The sequence below is a fragment of the Mixophyes fleayi genome, chromosome 5 (assembly GCF_038048845.1).
Source record: "Mixophyes fleayi isolate aMixFle1 chromosome 5, aMixFle1.hap1, whole genome shotgun sequence".
NCBI classification, from domain to species: domain Eukaryota; kingdom Metazoa; phylum Chordata; class Amphibia; order Anura; family Limnodynastidae; genus Mixophyes; species Mixophyes fleayi.
The window spans coordinates 29,235,838-29,259,522 of record NC_134406.1 but is presented as its reverse complement, the minus strand read 5'-3'; the positions used below and the strand labels follow the sequence as shown (position 1 = coordinate 29,259,522).

Genomic DNA, 23,685 nt, shown 5'->3' with positions numbered 1-23,685 from the left:
ATTGTGTACCGGGGCCACCACACTACGCAGTCAAGATACTTGTTTGGTGGAATTCAGACCAGTTGAGGGTTTTATTATTATATTGTGTGGACCACTCTATCTATACCACACTACAACTCTATACCACTCTATTTCCTACTTTAATTCTATTTAATTCTATTTCCTACTTTAATTCTATTACTAATTAATTACCATAAAGAGGAACCAAAAAAACCAATTTTACCAAAAGTATAATATGACTTAGACTTACAAACACTACACTTGAAAGATCGTGCCTTTAAATGAAAAAGTCAGTCTTGATTGCACGACTATGTGCAAGTGCAACAGGGACATTTTTTTGGGTTTACAAAGTCAAACAATAACACTACGACCCTGTCTGTCTGGGGTCTGTCAATGACGAATTGTCTGGAGCATGTTTTGAGGAGGTATTGTGGCCCCGGTATCAAATTGGGTACCGGGGCCACCCCACTATGCAGTCCAGATACTTGTTTGGTGGAATTCCGACACGTGGAGGGTTTTTTAATTATATTGTGGCCTCGGTACCAAATTGTGTACCGGGGCCACCACACTACGCAGTCAAGATACTTGTTTGGTGGAATTCAGACCAGTTGAGGGTTTTATTATTATATTGTGTGGACCACTCTATCTATACCACACTACAACTCTATACCACTCTATTTCCTACTTTAATTCTATTTAATTCTATTTCCTACTTTAATTCTATTACTAATTAATTACCATAAAGAGGAACCAAAAAAACCAATTTTACCAAAAGTATAATATGACTTAGACTTACAAACACTACACTTGAAAGATCGTGCCTTTAAATGAAAAAGTAAGTCTTCATTGCACGACTATGTGCAACAGGGACAGTTTTTTTCTTTACAAAGTCAACTAATAACACTTGGACCCTGTCTGTCTTTAACATACTTAATGGGATCTCAATGACGAATTGTCTGTAGCATGTTTGGAGGAGGTATTGTGGCCCCGGTATCAAGTTGGGTACCGGGGCCACCCCACTACGCAGTCCAGATACTTGTTTGGTGGAATTCTGACACGTGGAGGGTGTATTTATTTTATTGTGGCCCCGGTATCAAGTTGGGTACCGGGGCCACCCCACTATGCAGTCCAGATACTTGTTTGGTGGAATTCTGACATGTGGAGGGTGTATTTATTTTATTGTGGCCCCGGTATCAAGTTGGGTACCGGGGCCACCCCACTACGCAGTCCAGATACTTGTTTGGTGGAATTCTGACACGTGGAGGGTGTATTTATTTTATTGTGGCCCCGGTATCAAGTTGGGTACCGGGGCCACCCCACTACGCAGTCCAGATACTTGTTTGGTGGAATTCTGACACGTGGAGGGTGTATTTATTTTATTGTGGCCCCGGTACCAAATTGTGTACCGGGGCCACCACACTACGCAGTCAAGATAGATAGATGCGTATCATAGATAAAGTACATTCAGTGGTGTGGGGCAAATTGAAAAATATTCAAAATGCACTGACATTATCAAAAACAAGAGGTTGTCACACGCTAAAACTCCAACATGTATATGATGGAGAGGATGGAGGAGCAGCCGTATGTGTAGTGTAATGCAGACCTGTTGAAGGTTTTTTATATATTTTATTGTGGTGCCCAGTGCCCACTCCTCTACGCAGTCCAGGTACATTTATTGGTGCGAATCAAACAAGTTGATGGTTTTCTTATTATATATATTGTGGTGACCCACTCCTCTACGCAGTCCAGGTACATTTATTGGTGCGAATCAAACAAGTTGATGGTTTTCTTATTATATATATTGTGGTGACCCACTCCTCTACGCAGTCCAGGTACATTTATTGGTGCGATTCATAAAAGTTCAGGGTTTTTAAGATATTGTGGTGACCCACTCCTCTACGCAGTCCAGGTACATTTATTGGTGCGATTCATAAAAGTTCAGGGTTTTTAAGATATTGTGGTGACCCACTCCTCTACGCAGTCCAGGTACATTTATTGGTGCGATTCATAAAAGTTCAGGGTTTTTAAGATATTGTGGTGACCCACTCCTCTACGCAGTCCAGGTACATTTATTGGTGCGAATCAAACAAGTTGATGGTTTTCTTATTATATATATTGTGGTGACCCACTCCTCTACGCAGTCCAGGTACATTTATTGGTGCGATTCATAAAAGTTCAGGGTTTTTAATATATTGTGGTGACCCACTCCTCTACGCAGTCCAGGTACATTTATTGGTGCGAATCAAACAAGTTGATGGTTTTCTTATTATATATATTGTGGTGACCCACTCCTCTACGCAGTCCAGGTACATTTATTGGTGCGATTCATAAAAGTTCAGGGTTTTTAATATATTGTGGTGACCCACTCCTCTACGCAGTCCAGGTACAATTATTGGTGCGAATCATAAAAGTTCAGGGTTTTTAATATATATTGTGGTGACCCACTCCTCTACGCAGTCCAGAAAGATACCTTGTTGCAACGTTTTGGACTAATAACTATATTGTGAGGTGTTCAGATTCAGAATACACTGTAAATTAGTGGAAATGCTTGTTATTGAATGTTATTGAGGTTAATAATAGCCTAGGAGTGAAAATAAGCCCAAAAACTTGATTTTTAAACTTTTTATGTTTTTTTCAAAAAAAATCCGAATCCAATACCTTAAATCCGAACCGAGACCTTTCGTCAAGTGTTTTGCGAGACAAATCCGAACCTCAAAAATAACGAAAATCCGGATCCAAAACACAAAACACGAGACCTCAAAAGTCGCCGGTGCACATCCCTAGCTGGTACTAGTAAAATTGGAGACCCCCAGCTTAACCCTATTGCTGCCACCAGCCTTTGTGCTGCCTGGCAGCAATAGGGTTAAGCTGTTTTTCTTTGTGGGGGGGCATTGGGTTTTTTTGTTATCATTTATGTATTGACGTTTTATTTTTTATTTTTTCACTGTATTTTTTACTGTATTGCCGGCTGGCGGTGGCATTGCTGTTTGAATGTTGAAATTGTGACTGGAATTTACTACCTGTCGACAGTCACAATGTCACCATTTTAACCACGTAGGCACAAAGAACCTGACTGTCAAGCTTTTGGTTTCGACAGTCTGACTGTCGACAGGTCCAGCGTTCGCAAATCGTACCCGACCAGTTTTCTGTGGTATCAGATGAAATCTGTTAATTGGTTTAGATCACTGGTTGAAGTGGAAATTTAGAAGTGGTGTATCAAAAACAAAAGTGAATGGAATTTAATAGTTTGGCAATGAAGGCAGTAGGAGAAGTGGCGGTATAGCATACCACCATATACCATACTTGCCAACTCTCCCGGAATGTCCGGAAGACTCCCGAAATCTGGTTTGGTCTCCCCGACTCCCGGGAGAGCAGGCAAGTCTCCCGCATCCCACAATTCCCTGGCCAAAAAAATGCGATTCGTGAATTGCACCATTTTGGCCCCGCCCCCCCACGACAAAACTTAATTTTCTTCGCTGGGGGTGAGACCAAAATGACTCGACTGACCGCGCCCCGGCCCCTGCCGCCTCTGGTCACGCACCCTGCCCAGGATCTCCCGGATCTCACTACTGCTTTAGATCATATATATTAATGCCCCCTACATTTAACCAATAGGTTTGTTTTGTTTTGTTTTGTTTTATTATTAGTGCTAAAAGAAAAGCAAAAACATGTCATCTTTAAGATCCTCTTTCAGATCATTACTATAGAAAACACGATACAAACAATGGATGGATTACATTTTCTTTATATCTCACATAAAAAATGCTGAATATTTCAATTAGACCAGGATTTTCTTTGCCTTCAGTGTACATTGCACAGTACATGTGCTGCTTCCAGCCAGCAAACACTGAAGAGTGTAAAACTGATCTAAGTCACAATGTAATACCTATTTATCACTTTCATAAAGCATGGATACAGTACATGTTTCATTATTATTTTCTTGTGTTTAATAATATATCATCGCCTTGAGACTGGATACTGAAGTTCAGCTCTCGGCGGCATATCGTACACTTATAAATCATATCAGTAGCTGCATGTGGCACAGGTCCAGTGTAAGGTCCCGTCTATGGTCCAGTGAAAGGTCTGCTCTGTGATGTTTTTGTTAGAGCTGAGCCTGCAGCCTCCTGACCCTTGTCTCCTGCTCAGAGACAATCATTAATTCTACAAACAAGAGCTATTCTAATTCTGTGCTAACTCCTGAGTCAGAACATTCTAAATGTTATCAGATGAAAAATTGGTTTCCAGTTGGGTCCTGACCTTACCTGAAAGAGGAAGCGTTTTGGGCAGACATTTGGCCACTCATACAGTCAAAGCTAATTAAGATTTTCTAGGAATAGCCTGAGAACTCTTACCCTCAATATTTCTGAAAAGATTAGTACATAGTGTAAGTTGTAAAGGGAGAATTGTAATGATATTATCATTTTACTATATGAAATATACCTTACACATTACAATTCAAATCATTATACAAAACACAACTAGGTACGATAATAAAAAGGTCTTACAAATTGTACATTTTTTTATATAGTTTTCTTTTCCTTATGCACCATATTTGCCAATTGACCTGTGACATTTTTAATTCACTGAATTATTGTTGAAAAGAAAATTATTAAGTATACAAGAACATAGTTTTGACATTTACACTGCATATACAACACAAACAATACTATGCAACCGGACTGGGAGTCAAAGGCCCCCTGCCCCTGCACTTGGGTGTACAGTGGTTTGGGCTACACCCTACATAGCAGACACCACCAATGTAAAGTTAAAGCAATTTATTTTGCCTATAACAAATAATATCATACTTACCAACTTTACTCCTCCCCTACCTGGACGCGGTGATTCACCTAATTTTGGCCCTGACTCCCACGGTGTAATGCTGTAATCTCGTCATTGTGCCCTGGGATAGGGCCAAACTTACGCAACTGCCACAAATAGCGTCATTGAGACTCCGTCCCACCCACTTCACTAAGCCGTGGGCAGGATGCGGGAGGACGGCTGTCTCGTAGTTTGGAGAACTAATCGACATTCCAGAAAAGTATGAATAATATTCATGATCATTTATGTACTTTATCAATGGGACGTATAAGCTGTGATATTTCTATCTTTTACAGCTAACCAGGGCCTTTAGTTTCCAGCTTCATACAATGTAATGCTGGCTCTAGGGGGTCATTGTTTTTAAATGTATAGAAGATTAAAACAAACTATCTGACGTGAAGTGATGATAGACTGTAGTAGAGCACTGATAGCATCCTACCAAACCTTCAGCTGTTACTGTACAGCCAAAGGGCATCTGATGACATCTGATTTATGTTGTTTCTATAGGGATGACACAAGTCTTGGTCTCTTATGGATTTCCTCAGGTTTGTTAAACCTTTTTGTAGTGTTCACAATTTTAGAATAATTTTAGAATGCTTCTGACAATGACATTTCTAATCTGCACCATGTCTACAGTATGAGGTGGCTCTATGGCTGCACCCTAAAATCTTATACAGGTTTGGTAGTTCCTAGATTTATAGCCCTGTCCACCCTCTGCCTGTGTTTTGGGCTTTGTGACGCTTGTAACTGGCTGTTATATTCTTCTTCAGCCAGCTATGTATGTAGACATATTGTCTGTATCGAATTACATTTTTAAACTGAGTGAATAGTACGGTCAAAAATAACACACATAGTATGGGGCAGGTTCAATTAGCCCTGAGGCTAATTATTCTGAGGAACATCGTGACTGTGCACTTTTTATCTGACTACTACAGTAGAAATCTTTACTCATTTTTGTTCGCACCTCTATAGGGTGCGGGGAAAATTAAACTGAGATTTCTGTCAAAATCTCTGCCACAAAGTGTCTCCGGAATACCCTCGAGACCCTTTGTGGCAAATTGAATTCCCACCTAAATAAGTAATTTGTTGCACACAATATGATTCTATTATTTATAGCAGCGGTGAGCAACAGGCGCTTCGTGGGCTGCCATCGGCCCACCGTGCCTTCATCTGCGGCCCCCCAGCTGGTTACTCCCGATCTTAACAGGATGACTTCCAGCAGAAATCCACTTGGCGTGACCCCCTCTGCACCCAGGCCTCCTCAGGGGAAGAGCGTTACTTCCCGATGCAAGTGCCCTTTTTAATGTGTGTTCATGAGGTAAAATTACCTCACGAAAATGAGTTTGACCCCTCAACTCGTAAATTTAGCCTTTACTACCCCTCCCATGGGGGGAAGGGGGGATGATGGAAGTTAACGGACCACACTATTCTAATTTTTTTGTCAAATAATGTCAGTATACCAAATTTCAGGTCAATTGGATGAGCCCTTTCTGATAAAATAGTTTTTTCCACACACACACTAACACACGCGTGTTCATGAGGTAAAATTACCTCACGAAAATGAGTTTGAGCCCTCAACTCGTAAATTTAGCCTTTACTACCCCTCCCACGGGGGGAAGGGGGGATGATGGAAGTTAACTGACTTCACTATTCTAAATTTTTTGTCAAATAATGTCAGTATACCAAATTTCAGGTCAATTGGATGAGCCCTTTCTGAGAAAATAGTTTTTTCCACACACACACACACACTATCACACGCCGCTAGGCTTTTACTTTTATATATTAGACAAGTTAACCCGTGCATGATACTCATGCATTCTAGTCAAATCAAGCTACTTAAGGTGTTAAAAAGGTTCTTGTCATGCATTTGGGCCATAACCCAGGCCTCCTCAGGGGAAGAGCGTTACTTCCCGACGTAAGCGCCCTTTTTTAACGTGGTTTTGTCCACATGTCACCACCTCATCATTCTTCTCCATCACCTCATCCTTCATTTTCATCGCCACATCTATCCAGATGTCTATCCAGACACAGGGATCTCTCTCAGCGGTCCTGAGTATCACACTCCTCTCACTCTGTCACCCCCGGCAACCACCAACCACTCCCCACTGTGACCCCCGGAAACCACCAACCACTCCCAACTGTCACCCCCGGCAACCACCAACCACTCCCAACTGTCACTTCTCCTTCAAGAAATATATATATATATTTTTTAAATCATTATAAACACTTTTAACAATTAACAAATTAAATTAACAAATTAAAAACATCTTAGTATACCAAATTTCAGCCCTTTCTGAATTTTTTTTCCACACACACTAAGAATTTAGTAGGTCAGTGTATAACTCCGCCCAGCAGGTGGTGCTGCAGCTTGGTTTTATTTTTTGCACACACACACAGACAGACTAACACACGCCACTAGACATTTATATTATAGATAATGCTAAGAATTTAGTAGGTCAGTGTATAACTCCGCCCAGCAGGTGGCGCTGCAGCTTGTTTTGTTTTTTTCCACACACAGACTAACACACGCCGCTAGGCTTTTATATTATAGATATTCTGCACATTACCCCTACAATGCGCAGCTGGTAAGATGTTCCTTAGATGTTGTGCTTTAGCGTTACTGTACAGTCTGTTTAAATCCACTTGGCGTGACCCCCTTGCACCGTGCAGAGAGGTCACACGGCTTACCCGGAGGACAGAGAACACTGTGCTCTCTCTCTCATTCATCATAATCATCATCATCATCATTTATTTATTTATATATATAGTGCCATTGATTCCGCAGCGCTGTACAGAGAACTCATTCCCATCAGTCTCTGCCCCATTGGAGCTTACAGTCTAAATTCCCTAACATGCACACAGACAGACAGACAGAGAGAGAGAGAGACAGACAGACAGACAGACAGAGAGAGACAGACAGACAGAGAAAGACAGACAGACAGAGACTAGGGTTAATTTTGACAGCAGCCAATTAACCTACTAGTATGTTTTTTTTGGAGTGTGGGAGGAAACTGGAGCACCCGGAGGAAACCCACGCAAACACGGGGAGAACACACAAACTCCATACAGATATATTCATCTGTGCGGGCCCCTATAAAGGTTGGAGGTCTGCAACTCTGACTGTCCAGCTATTTCACGTTGCCCCTAACTGACTTATAGTATGTAAATAATTAGTATAGTTATAAATATTATAGCTATACTTAGCAGTATAGTGGAAAATATTACATATTTATAAAATTTGTTAAAAACATTTTATTTTGCTATTATGTTATAGTTACATTATTAATCTTATGTTATACATATATAATATTTATAATATAAATATTATAACATATTATTATTAGTGGATTTACCAACTTACCATCAATTTCACATGCTCTTCTCAGCTTATGAATATGTATAGATTTTTTTTAATGTGCTTCATCTCTATAGGAATAAGATTTAAGGATGAAAAATATCTATGAACTTCCCACTGAACACTCCTCACATTCAGACCTTGAACATTAAGCTCAGAAAACATCCATTTAGATGACTAAGCTTTCCGAGCTCTGTGGTGTTACCGCAGAAAGTGAGCTGATTCACCGCTGATTGAAACTGAAAAGAAAGAAGGAAAAGGAATTCTGCAGATTCAGAAATGTGAATTAGGGAAAATATGAATTTTTCCATGAGTGCTCAGAGGGCATCTGACTTAAGTAATATGCTGAGAGGTCTTATTCTACGTGACTCATGTCTTACAAGAATTGCTGTATGGGTTATACCGATGTCAGATCATACTTGCCAACCTTTTAAATCTGGAAATTCCAGAGGACAGGTCATCTAGGACGGGGAGTGGTGACATGAATGTGTCACCATAGCCCTGCCTCCACTATAGAATGTAGAAAATAACAGCATTGAAAAGAGGGGGTGGGGCTTAATGACGCAATCACACCATTAAGCCCGTCCCCTCTATTCAATGCCGTGAATTTCGGCTATGGTGACACGACGATGTCACCAAGTCCCCTTCTACCCCCATCCAATGACCTGTTCACCAGATTTAAAAAGTTGGCTAGTATAATCTATGATCCCGCCACCCTGCCACAAGGATCCGGGAAGTTTGCCTACTCTTACGGGAGTCCGGGAGCCTCCCGCAAATTCCAGAAGAGTAGGCAGGTATGTGTTAGTTTAAAGTTAAATGCTATATATAATATATATTGGACAACAATATGTCTATTTCTCAGCAAGGTCACTTTATAATTGAAAAATTGTCATGTCAGAGCTAATCAATTATATATATACACCCTATTGAGAGCTGTTTATTTGTGCCTGGCAAGGGAAAAAATTCATCCTGCAAACAATTTGGGTCTCCATTTTCAGGGCTTCGCAATTTCAAGAGGTTTAGAAGCACTTGTAGGGGATTCAGTCACTTATTCGGGTGTCTGCATTATCTGACTTTAGCGTGGCAGCGCATTCTGTGTTGAACTTGGCTGAGGATTATTTCCTAAGGACTCAGTGATCTGGATCTTTGGCAATGTGGTAGCGTGATAGTTACTGAATCCTGCTGTCCTGTTCCAGCTCAAAGATACCCAGATAAGCATATATCTTAATTTTTTAATGTAAGTGTACATCTGTATTTTACTCTGCAATAAATGTGTAACCATATGGTATTACACTATGAGAGCCTTCCCCCTTTTTTCTTTTATATAAATGTGGCTACCACTGAGGATATATGAAGTGCCTATTCATGCTCCTGTAAGTGTTGAGAATAACACTTCACCAACCTGAAGGGGAATCAAAGCTACTCTAATCTATGAAGGGACCGACTATACCTACAGATAAGCTTTAAAGTTCTTTTATCTGGTACGCATATTGGTATGGTGTTGGTGGTCTTGGAAATATTTCCTCCTCTGTGTGTTTTTATCCTTACTGATTCACTTCTAATACCTGAGTGCCTATGTCCACTTGGTGATTTAAATTCTGGCTTGCGGTACACCTATCTGTATTGTTGAATACAGTATTATACTATGTGGCGCCCCCTCCTACTTATTTTGTTTTAGATTATTCCAGTCCACCAACTGGCTTTGTGGGAACTTTGGCAGCCTCCTGAACATAGGATATCCACTTCTTCCAAAGGACAATATTTGAATTGGAACTTGTTTATCTTCTCAGAGTTACGCGCTGTACTATCTATTGTATTTGTTTATATATATATATATATATATATATATATATATTCTGCACATTACCCCTACAATGCGCAGCTGGTAAGATGTTCCTTAGATGTTGTGCTTTAGCGTTACAGTACAGTCCGTATAAATAGTACATATTCATAAGCAGGGAATAAGTGAAGAATAGAGCGGAGTATGTGTTCAAGAACTAAATACCAGCAGATTCCTTCGTCCTTATTGCTAGCGCTATCTCTCGTTCCTACAGTGTACTCTGTTCTGTGTTACAATAACAAGACACAGTACAATGAATAGAGAAAGTAGGGATTCAACATGATCAAAAACTGCTTTAGGCTAAACACATGTAAAACTGCTGTTGCATGAACTACATTTCCAACAAACAATGAGTGCAGGAGTAAGCACATGGTGATACACAGAGCGCTTCCTCCTGCAGATCTTATGTACGGAGCACAGTGGCGCCCCCCCCCCCCCCCCCATAGTGTTGCAAAGGGAAACCTGAGATGTTGCGGTACCGTATTAACATAAAAAATGCCGCGAGTAGCTGCGATGTTCATCCGCTAATTGAATTTGCCCCAGAGAATGTACCAATATATTTTAATTAAAACAACTGCAAAATACAATCAAGAAGGGTAGGTTGGGTGGAGAACCTCTTTACTTACAGACCGTTCTAAGATACAGATAAAGCTGAGCTAAGCTTGATGCATGTATGTAACATTTCCCACCTGCAGATCAGACAGCCTCAACCAGCATTTGGAGCCACAGCAGTGCCACAAACATCACTGCTCTTTGTACCATGTTATTAAAAATATGTCTCCTTTGTCCGCCCAATTTCCTGGATACGTTGTCTGCTTATGTGTCCTATTATTAGAGCATTAGCCACAAATATTTTTTTTTTATTAAAAAAAGAGAGGATTGTAAATCAAAACTTGAATAATATGTTGTAACACTAGAAAACTATGAATTAGCACTAGTACAGAAAACCTCAATAGTGACCGGCCAAAAAACGCCTGGAGCCAGACGGAGCCCATTAACCATACATGTAATACTGAACTGCACATACCTAGGACAAGTCTGAAGCTTTTCTCTTCTGCAATACAGGATAACTCTAATTTTGTGGAGCTTTTTGCTGAAAAGGTCTATTTTGCCAACACAACCTGTATTCTATGTGTAAGCGGATTTTATATATTTACTATATATTTACTGTATATATCACTTACTCCTATCATCCTATCACCTTTGGTGGTGAGCAAAGTCAGTCCCCTTCACCACAATATAAGACCAACTCAGGACTGTGAAATGATGACGCATCTGATAGGACTCCTAGCGTGTACATAGGAAATACTTGTAGGTGGAAGAAGCATTATATTTGCAAGAGACCCTCAGAGACCCTTGGAGAAAACTACTCCATGAAAATGGAGTGTTAGCCTTTAGTAGAAATAATTAAAAAAAACACAGCTTGAATTGTTACCTCTTGTATGTAAATCATCATCATCATCATCCGTTACTTATATAGCGCCTCTAATTCCGCAGCGCTGTCCTGGGAACTCATTCACATCAGTCCCTGCCCCATTGGAGCTTATAGTCTAAATTTCCTAACATACACACAGACACAGACTAGGGTCAATTTGTTAGCAGCCAATTAACCTACTAGTATGGTTTTGGAGTGTGGGAGGAAACCCACGCAAACACGGGGAGAACATACAAACTCCTCACCAATAAGGCCATGGTCAGGAATTGAACTCATGACCCCAGTGCTGTGAAGCAGAAGTGCTAACCACTAAGCCACTGTGCTGCCCATAAATGCAAATTATCCAAAACATTACTTATTATCTTATAATTACTACATTGTTCTCCCCAGCACCTATTTCCCGGGTGCTCCACCCGGCTGTTTTCACTTGCTATCCATCTCTTGGAGCCCAACAGAGTCCTATTATAATACAATAAACCATTGTTTCTCCTATAAGAACAGGCACTATGTGAGCACTACAGCCAGCAGTGTGTGTTAGACCACTGACCACCAGTCTGACCAGCCCTGGCAGGTGTGGGCAATGACCTTCAACATTTGTCAATTTTATTGCAAAGTATTACAACTGCCCCCACCCGGCTACTTCTTAATGCCACCCAGCTGGCACCATTTTCTGGGAAGAACACTGCATATTAATATAACACATATTAATTTAGCTAAAGGGAAGGTCCAAGGCACAAGTCACAAGATTTGCGTCATCATGCAGGGTGGGAGGGGTTACGATGACACGATTCGCATCTTTGCAAGAAAGAGATGCGGGATCTGGCAGGGTGGCTACTGTTCAGGGGTTGTGCAGGGAAAGAAAGAAAAAGGTGAAGAAAGAGGAGAAAAGATAAGCATTCAAATAATAAACCAAAATACTAATTTTAGCTGACTTCTATGGATAGCCTAACTAATCCTGCCCAATTTTGCGTTTTTCATTGGATGGGACATATATACCATAGAATTGTTGCATGCATTTGGTATTTGTACGTATTATATGTATTTTATGCATATATCAAAACTATCGCATAATATTAGACAAAAAATATGGTGGAATACCGACCATAAAAATTCTGCTATTTCCTTTGTGTTTGTTCTTATTTATTATACAAATTTTATTATACCTTTTACGTACAAAATCCCTCTTGCAGAATTCCTGCGCTTGCCCCCAAGGGCATACATTCCTTTTATAGCTGCCATTATATCAGTGTTTCCTGTACTGCATGCATTATCTTATGAAACGTGTAACCCTGTGTAAAGTCCTGTAAACAGCCATCTACTTTCCAGTAAGTAGCAAGCAATATTATCAGCGTAGAGCAGACTATTAGCATAGTGGATATGTCCACAGGGTAAATTATACAAGAGACGGGAACACACAGCATGCAAAGCAGATTCATAGCCATTCCAGGAACATATTATACTAGATTGTATTTACTCCCTGCCACATGTCATTAACATGCAATCAAGTGATCATTTCATTAGACGTTCCAATATCCATATGTAAGAATCGTTACAGCAATCTAGTTTTTTCTATTAAGAGCTTTGGTGGAATGGTCAGACTGCATTAAAACATATTTAAAAATAAACAAACAATGACAAAGGTATAAAAGATATATATAATAAAAATAAAAGAAAAACATATAATCAAAATACAAATAGCACATTACCAAATGTAGCCCACAGAAAATCACAGAGTTAAATAAAAATGAGCAGGAAAAGCAACTTCTAAGTGATGCATATAATATCATTTACATAATTTGAGAATCATATCTGTGTCATATTTTCCTAGGCAAATAATAAGATCTAGTGAGTGTATTTACACACAGATTTACATTTGCATAGATATGAAGAATAAATAATCCAACTATATTGTAAAATCTCAGGAGCACGTTCCTCTCTGCTCTCCACATAGGTCTATATTTGTCAATCTGATTTTGGACTTAAATAACAAATATATGATCATAATTATCACAATTATCACAGTCTAACTTTTTTTCTACTCATCCTGTATTTTCTCAATGATTGGAGAGCAGTTCCTAAATCTCTTTTAATTAGGATAAGAAATATAAGATTCCTATCCCTCCTGTCCTTAGTATTATCCCTATCCAGCAGTGAATTAGTCTAAATCAGTGTTTCCCATCCCTAGTCCTCAAGTACCCCTAACAGTGCAGGTTGGTATTTGGTCACCCCACAAACCTATCTCCCACTATCTAACAACCCCCTCCATTAGTGTACTCTACAAAATGAGTGGTTGAATAGGACCAAGTAACAAAAAAACAAAACAAAATGAACATAAGTCCCTCCTGTGTTGCCCCCTAAATTGTGCTACCTTGGCCGTGTTCCTAGTTTGCCTATAAATTGAGTTATTTTATCCACTGCAAAAACATCTGAGATCAAGTGCTTATTTAAAGGGGCCATTCACTTTTGGCCAAACCCTTCAGAAAAAAGTCAAAGTCCCAAAAGAAGCCATCATTAGGCAGATCGCATTTAACACTGGACACAATGGCGTGGGACCAGTTTGTGTACATAAACTCATGAGTCCCTGCACTGTCCCATTGTCTTGTGGGCCCCATACATCCAAAATGACTCTGGCGGGATGGAAACAGCCCCAGACACACCTATGTGGTGAGCCAGGGGTCCGCAGCCAATCACAAGTTACCAGTGTAGGAAAACATTTCTGATTTGCTCTGATCATTTAGAGGGGATCGGCGCTAGTGTGCCCCATTTTTTTTATGGGATTTTTGGGAGTTTTTGCCCATTTGAGCTAGGACTATGATGATGGCTATGATATATTATAATAAAGTTTTGAACAAGTGTTCTTGGGGGAGGGGCACGCTAAAGCTTGCTTTCACTATGGCAGAGAGACCCCATGCTTGGAGCCCCTTGTAATAGTCGGAGACAGCCAAGGTGGTCTAGATCTGGGGTTGGTAAGGGTTTACGGGCTGGAGCCTTTTTTTTTTTTTCATTTCACCTGTTCCTGCTTCCAGAAAACAGATTGGACATTTACTAAGCTAGTAACAGACTCAGTGATATCATCATCATCATCATCATCATCAATTTATATAGTGCCACTGATTCTGCAGTGCTGTACAGAGAACTCATTCACATCAGTCCCTGCTCCATTGGAGCTTACAGTTTAAATTGCCTAACATACACACACACACACACACACAGAGACTAGGGTCAATTTTGATAGCAGCCAAATAAACTACCAGTATGTTTTTGGAGTGTAGGAGGAAACCGGAGCACCCGGAGGAAACCCACGCAAACACGGGGAGAACATACAAACTCCACACAGATAAGGCCATGGTCAGGAATTGAACTCATGACCTCAGTGCTGTGAGTCAGAAGTGCTAACCACTTAGCCACTGCTGTGCTGCCCTATTGCACTTGTCATCAGCAAATCAGAGAAATAAATAAGCTACCATAAACCTGCAACATGTATAAGTGTTTTTGCATACAAACAAGAGTAACATTTTGCTTAATGTATGTAAAATGCATCAAGCATAATTACTGTCATATAAACCGTAATCACTTCCCTGTTTTTCTCATTATTAAAAACGTATTCCCAGCAATTTCTGCAGAAAACTTAAAATAATAATATATTATTCTGCTGACCAGAGAATAGATTCAATAGATAGTTGGTGAACATTCCGTCATTTCTTCCTAAGTGATTGCTGTAGTGTTATTGTTTCATATCGTTAATAAACCCTTCTGTAGTTTAGTAATTGTGCCCCCTTGTGGTTATAACCTTAATCCTTCTTCACCATTATGTAGGTTGTCACCCACTTTTATTTGTTCATAGAGTATTACTAACGTCCCTAACTGCCTATGAAGACTTAGCCTACGACCAGACTGAGGGCCTGATTTTGAATTAGGAGCAAAGCAAAGAAAAGGGGCGAATTTGCACCTTGGCAAAACCATGTTGTATTAGAGGGAGAGGTAAATTTAAAATGTAGGGACAGATTTATGGTTGAGATACGACATGTCATAGATCAACTTTATATATCAGTGTAAAAACAAAGCTATCAATTATTTGTGCGCTACATGAAAAAACAACCTGTATTTTCCGTGCGTGGAAAAAAATAAATCAGTTTGTACCTCTTGCATTGTAACATGTTTTGTCCAGGTGCAAAGTTGCTCCTTTTCTTTGCTTTGCTCCTAACTCTAAATCTTAGTGTGCTCTGCAGCTCGCTCCAATGTCACACCAAGCAAAGAACGCTATAAAAATCCTGCAAGCCTGGGTGGGCATCATTGATGTGTGGGTGATGGGTGTGCTGTTCACGTGAACAGAAGCGAAAATTGTGATAAAAAAACACTAAAAAATGAAGTGTACACACAAGTGTGTGTTTATACACCTCTCTCTATGTAGACTGCATATAGGCCTGTACAATTAGGGAGGTGTGCGTTCTATTTATCCAGTGTAAAACAGAGTTTTGTCTTAGAGGCACGTGCACTATTGAGTTTAGAAATCTGTGCTCTCTATGATCTGATCATTTGAAGATTATCCCTTTTATCTATAATATTATCATTTAGCTAATTATTAGTTTATTACCCTCTTTAGAGGCTTGCAGGGCAGTATCTTAATCTCCCATCTACACAGGGACACAGCAGTATTAGTGTAAAAGAGAGAAGCATACAGGACCATTGGAGGCTGCAGAGGAAGCTGGTGACCTTGGCAAACAGTGTGCCACAGGTAAGTACATACTTGCCAACTCTCCCGGAATGTCTGGGAGACTCCCGAAAACCGGGTCAGTCTCCCGGACTCCCGGAAAAGCAGGCAATTCTCCCAATTCCCGTCCGGCTCTACATATGAAAGGGAGGGGACGGGGCTTAGTGGCGCCGTGTATGCATCATTATGGCCCCGCCCCCTATATTTATTGGCTAAAAAAAAGTGATGATTGTTTTGGGGGCAGGGCTAACTACACAATTCTTTGAGCCCCGCCCCCACACACCCACCTGCCTCCCAGGCCTCCCGGGACACAAACTGCTAATGTTGGCAACTATGGGTAAGTAAGGTGTGTGATTTAATCATACTTGCCTATTCTCCCACGACTCCCGGAAGAGTAGGCAAACCTCCTGGATTCGCCGAAATTCACGGCATTGAATGTCAGGGGCAGGGCTTAATTGCGTCATTAAGCTATTCAAAGCCGTGAATTTCACCATTTTATAGTGGGGGCGGGGCTATGGTGGCGCGACAACGTCACCACGCCCCCCCTACCCCCTGTCACATGACTTCTCCCCCGGGATCTCCTGTCTCCTGGGGGAGAAGTTTGAAAGTTGGCATGTATGGCTTTAATACAGTAGACAAGACTGTTTACACATGGGCATTTGATTTAAGCAGCATTCACCACTAATTTTACAGCACCTACTCGACATGTTAAAGGCTTAAAAAAAAATGATATATGAGTAAGTACACACAAACGTTGACAAGAGCATTAATCTTGTTTTAATTAGATTCCTTGTTCCCTTTAGCGCTCTTTATCTCTTCCATAGGATACGCCCCAACTATGTCTATGTAGCTTTATTTTAATGCTCTTAATACACTTCTACTCAGAATTCTGACTGAATGCCCTTCTGTAATAATAGAAAGATTGATTGGTTGTTGCAAACAATGATATTTCTGAAACACTTATTAGGTTCTGTTAATGCACTCAGCACATGTATAATAATTGTATACTGAACTCCTTTACAATATACACTTCCTTATAGGATTTGACAAGTTAAGCATTATTTTTGGGTACCACTGTTCCAACTGGTAATCTCCTTGTGTGCTGGATATTTCAGCTGACATGTTTCAATTCAGTTTGGTGAGATAGAAGCTTGAGCTTTCGCATCTCCATTCTTTCCTTATTCACTACAATAGAAGTTAGCAAACAGTCATCATCATCATCTATTTATATAGCACCACCAATTCCACCACTCGAGTTTGTAGCCTTAAAGTGTACTGCGATTGTGTTGCATTTTTCCAAAAACGCCTTGTTCCATTCACTTACATTAACATTTACTGCAAGTAAACACATTGTAGAAACCTACAGTGACTTCCAATGACCTCAAAACACTAGTAAAAAGGAAAGTTACACAAATATCAAACACATTTGCGTCTGACATGCATTTTCACTCGCGTGTTTACGTTCCCTTTTTAAAACACAGTATAACCACCAGTGGGTATGAATCCTAAGACAGCAGAAATTGTATAACAATCTTTGCAAATCATCCCATCAATAATTGAAGAATATGAACCTATGAAAAAACAATACATAAAGTATCATTATTTTTACTGTTGTTGATTTGTAAGAGGCCACAGTGCTCCGCAGTGGTAGACATGAGGAAAACATTCATAAAACTGTGACATACAAGTATATTTTATGCTAACTCTTGCTCTTATACAATAAATATGCTTTGAGGTTTTTCTTTACAGTTCTAGGCAAACAACTTTTTTATATCAACTTTACACTAAAGCTATCTATTATTATTATGTCAAAGCTGTTTCCAATTGTTTATCACCTGTAGAACAATTTGTCTGCCCATCAAACAGTTTACCTTTAGTACTTAATGGTCAATGAACATGATCTGGAGTCAAGGTCTGCAGTACGCCATGGGGCTCTAAACCAAGAATTTCTGACTACAAGTCAAAGTACATTAGGTGCCACTAGAGGTGTGTGGCTTGCTGCCTAATGTACAGGAGGGAAGATGGGGGTCATATGTGGCAAGGGAAGTGTGAGGAGAGCATGTGCGACAAGGGGAGAGAGGTTGACATGATGTGTGACAGAATCAGAACGGTTAGCAAACTGTACTGCTCTCTCCTACTGCTTCTTCCAGCTTTGACTTCCTACTGCTACTGATGTCTTAAACTCTGTTGTCACTTAGCCAGATCCTGGAATGCTGTAGCCCTGTTTTGAAAAGTTATAAGAACTAATTACCTCCTTCCTGTAAAGCTGAGCATCAAGGGAACACTCTAGACCTCCCTCCTCCCAACAAGATAAGACATTAAACTAGCACTGATGTTTAAAAATTACGCCTCGTTTCCCACAACTAGCCCTGACATTAAAAAAGTTCACATTAAAAAAAAAAATAGACCTATTTCCGCTCAACTAGGCCTAAATTATTACGCCTCCCCCACCCACCTACATTTAGCCCATACAATGTACAATAGCCTCCAACAACCACACATTACATACAGCCCACAAATGTAATAAATGGAGACACCTTATTAAATTAATAGCTACCACCAGCCGCTTATTACACTAATACCCCCCAGCATCCACTAAATACATGAATAGTCCCTACATTACATTAAAAACCCCCATCAGCCCCAACATTACACCAGTAGCTCAATTTATAGCCACAGCATTCAATTTATACAGCTACCAGGAAAGATATCAGATCTCTATAAGACTGAGCTGGCCAGACTAGGGCCCCAAGCTCCCGATTTATCTATGCAAGGCCACAAACAACCCCCACCCGAGAATTAAACAGTTAAATAAATAGTGGAAACAGGGGATGGGTCTCCAATTTTGCCCCATAAATGAATCTACATTAATACCTTGAGAATCTAATGAACTGTTACGCGTGCAGTTTCAGTAGTGTTTTTCATAAAACTGACATTATATTACCATTTAAACTAATTTAGACCATTTACAGTATACAGCTGTACGCTGCTAGATGTCCATAAAGAACGGTGACATTCATAGAACACCAACTTTGCAAAATAGGCAAGCGAAGCATCCATGAAAGACATTCATTAAACATAAATAATATATCGCACCACATAAAAACACAATTATCTGTATAACAATATGGGTAGCACACTCAGCCTTTATATCAATAAAAGCTAAAGTGAGAACAGGACAAAGGGGAATTCATGCAAATTCTAATAGAATGACTTTAACCTCTGTGTAATATAACCCTTTCAGAGACAGCTATCTTTTCCTTGGGTTGATACTACTAATATGGTTGTACAGATCTTTCCCCTCTTTAGCTAGAGCCACCCCACTGATACCTTATAACAGCTGACAGAATACAGCTGCTGATGAGTTTCACAGGAGGTGGAATAGAAGCCATCCTATTGGCTTAAGCTGCAAGGACGGGAGGTGTGGAGTAAATGTGGTACCTGATTGGATGGCTGCAGCTTCTGTCCAATCAGTTGCCTGATTCACAACAAACATCCTGTCCTGGCAGATATGAATCTCCAGCTCAGTCTTCAGTCTGCAGCAATCACAGTTCTCTGCTGCTTCTTCAGTGAAACAATGTGGTCTGGTGGATACAAATGGGTGATGGGGGAGCTAGATGGGTGTCCTATGTAAATAGAGAGGATTGTCCAAAGGTAGATAACCCATTTATTTCCTCTCATATGTATTGGGTGTTTACACTATATTCTAAAAAACTGAAGATATGACATTTTCTAAGGGATTATATTCAGATCTGCTGATGGTATGATCTGAAGAATAGATAGCAACATTTGAATGTAATTTCCAGATACACTTAGCTGTTGGGACTGGTCACCTATGAACATAATACACTGCAGACACACGACTATAATCTCTAATACCATATTTCCGCTGAGCACCATCACACGTAATTCTACTGCATTTAAAATAAAAATATCATACAGTAAATCGTCATTTATAAATTACAGGACAGCACACTTTTATTGTGTTAAACATGCAAAACACAGACATAGCGCTTGTTATTTGGTTTTACCAAAAGTGACCTTCTCAAGAATTAAAAACTTTCAGCGACAAACCTTCAAACACTGGGACAGTCATTGGAAAACAGGGACAGGACTGGCAACAATGACTGAATAACTATATTTATTTAGAGAGTGTTAGATGTCAGTAATCAATGATACAGTGTCCATTTCCACTTGCACATCAAAGAGGTCCAATTTAGAGTAGAAACGTTGTTTATGTCATGCCTACATTATGTAAATGGGGGGAGAGAACGGACCCTGAATTTCAAATGTACACAGAGGGCAGCAAGCTACAGATGAAAAGCAGCAGAATATTTTATAATGCTATTTAAGACTTTTAAATGAACTGAGCAATAACCCCCTGCCTCGATCCAGAAGGATTAAAGTAGAAATCACAAAGGAGAGAGCCCAACTCTCAACAACTTGCACATTATGGTAAGCCATTAAATTAAACAATCGACCATACACGATCAGAGTAATTGGAGGTATTTTGACCGCTAGTGCCTCATTACTTCAAAATCCCATGGAGCTTGTCATTAATTAATAAAAGTCAGAGACTGTATACTGAGAGCCTAGGAACAGAAAATGAAACAAAAACGACCTGGTTTGGCTGAGTCACTTGGTAAAAATGAAAACCAATGGGTAATTAGCTAAAACCAGATCAGCTGTGACACACAGATGAATGGGTTCCACATTTAAATTTGGACAGTCAGCAATATTGCGATGATCCAACAATCTGAGAAAAGGCTGATTGCATAGAACTTGGCAATAACATTTTAATATTCAAGTTATTTGTACATAGTAACAATGACTGATTGTCAGCTGACATTTAGGTGTCAGAGTAAACAACAATAAACTATTTGGCTGTTTTGCAGGCTTAATTTCCGACTAACTTTGCATGTCTGACTGTAGGGATCAGGGGATAACATAACAGTTGTAAATTTCGAGTGGTTTCCATTAACCATCTGTGCAAAATATGAGGCTGACCATACATTTGTTGCTTATTTGTGAAACATTTAACCCTTTTCTCAGCTTAATAGGTTACACATTACAGTATATATGAACAAGGGGTATGCATTAGGCTGCAGAGCAATTAGGTGAACTACAGCCTAATACAGCAGTACATTAATTTAGGATCATAACTAGGGCTGTGCGAGAGGGGTGACCGTCCAGGGTGCAACGCTGAAGGGGGGGGGGGGGCAGTTTATGAATATTTTAGGTTCATTTGGATAAAATTGAGGGATAAGGGGGCGGCAGTTCTCCTTCTCGCCCCAGGCGCTGGAATTTTAAGTTACAGCTCTGCATTAATTTGTGTTCAGTACTTAGCGTTCAAAACAACAATAATTGGGTGTTAAATGTGTTATATTGCGTTTCTGTTCCAGGGCAGTCTAGCTTGAACTGTCCTGTGCTCAATACACAGGAAGGCAAGACTCATTTGTACAGCAGCCAGTAAATCCCAGCCAACATTCCTTTTTTTATAGCCTATAAAACATTGCACAGGAAAATTATGTTCTATTGTGATGGTGACAATAGCCTCAAATCTGGATCTTCACAATATAAGTATCAATGTGCTAAACTCCTATATGCCACAGTCAGCAATACATGGCTTGCACATTTGTCTTCACATTAATGGAAACTGGATTTTTTTTTTAATGATCTGTGTTAAAGTACCTGACTGCACTGAGCTTACACTGAGGCCACATTCACAAGCCACTTCCCATCAGCATTATTACAACCTTTGATGCTGAAGCTAAAATCCCAAAGTTTAATCCCCCCCCCCCTTACCTTGCTCCAGTTCTGCTGCTGTGAGCTGACACAGATCAACCAAACACTTGAAAACTAATACAACTCCAAATATCGAAGTGGTCTTCTTAATACTGGCCATAACGCTGTTCTTCACCTCCCTGGGGCCAAATGCCAAGGTAACCACAATCCTACTTCTGGGTATCTCCTAATATATCCAGTTTAGGTAAAGTTCAACAGTTAGCTATTAAGGGCAAATCTGGCTGTACAGAGATAAATCGATCATCAGCTTTTTGTGCTGCAGACTTAACTTGTCCAGACACAATCCTGATGCTGCGAGAGAAGACGAGAAACTCCTTGGGGTGTCTGTTCCTCCAGATCACAAATGACCCTGTGGCATCTGTCAAAGACCAACAATGAATGAAGACCAATTAGATCCCCGCTGGGAATTCTTTTCCTTGCTGAACTTTTAATACAACACCTCCGGGCTGGGAGAAGGAGATAAGGTCTTCTGCAGATCTCTGCTGTCCAGAGTCAGTGAGGAGAGAGGGGGGCAGCATACAGACAAAACAAAACTGGGAAGCACCGGTAGGAATTTGGGAGAGATCCCATCACCTATGCTGACACATCTTATAGTAAACCCAGGAGTAATCCAGACACCCAGATGTCAGAGGCTGTGGAATAGTTCTGCCAAGGAGTGTGCAGGAGTTACACCTCTCGCCCCCTCTCACTTCTGGACGGGCACAGAGAGCAAATTAAAGGTCTGTTTGATCGCCTGTGTCCTCTTCAAACCCCCTTTATTTCTCCCCCTCTATCTCATGCTCTCCCCCCCTTGTTCATTGCTTCAAGTAAGCGGGGGCGATGTGCCCAATCGATGCACTTCCACTGGGTGAGACAAATGAAGAAGCGTCTCTCAGACCCCTATCCTTATACTTCTCACATCAAAGTGTCTAGATCCGCTAGTTTGCAGAGGATTAGCAGCCACCCGCACCTTCTTTTTTTTTTTTTTCTCCCTCTGCCTTTGCAACTGCTGCTTGTTCTCCCACCTTACAAGCTGATTGCTCTTAGAAAGAATACAAAAAAAAATCCCTGGCATGCTCCCTCCTTCCTCCTCCTTCTCCTTCCAGCGACCCTCCTCCTCTTCAGCTGCATGCTAAAGCCGGGCTGCTTCAAGGCTCTGTTTACAGCCTAAACACACCATACTCGGCTCATCCTTGTACACTTTCTAGGCAGAACATTTCTGAGTGTGCAGAATGCAATTACAGAGTTTACTTATATTCCAATGTGTGCTCTGTTACTTTACTGTAGAACAGTTCTAGAGACTAGAACAATACTCTGTTCTGGAGATTTGTGAGTTTAAAAATTATGCAATTGTGCAACAAATATTAACACTATTCTTTGTATGTTGCCTTTATTATCTAAATTATATTCATCATAGAGCTCTCATTATATTCATCTCTAGTGTCATATCTATGTGCTGCAGTTATTACATTATGTCCATTGTAAAAAGAGGTCAAGTGTTTTTTTTAAATACCAGGGAGAGGTTTGGGATTACCCACAGCCCCTCCCATCACATCCTTTTTGTTGCCATCCAAGGAGAGACAGGGACCAAGAACACCCAGTAGACTGTTTCAGATTAATTACCTTGTATCCACTGAAAGCAGTTTGTTCCTGTTTCGCATTTCTCCTTCCTTTGGGCTAAATGAACTTTTCTATTCTTTATTTTCACACTGGTGTTGGAGAGTTGGCACCTCTGTGCTAGA

At 40.3% G+C, this 23,685-nt stretch overlaps 1 protein-coding gene across 1 annotated transcript in view; it reads right to left on the bottom strand.

Moving 5' to 3' along the window:
- Positions 1-23,010, bottom strand: part of PLXDC2 (plexin domain containing 2) — a 423,045-nt gene extending 400,035 nt beyond the window's left edge. The window contains exon 1 of the mRNA XM_075211933.1: positions 21,965-23,010. Coding sequence (XP_075068034.1) covers positions 21,965-22,064 — 100 coding nt within the window. The 5' untranslated portion in view covers positions 22,065-23,010. The remainder of the gene's footprint in view (positions 1-21,964) is intronic.
- Positions 23,011-23,685: the final 675 nt, after the last annotated feature.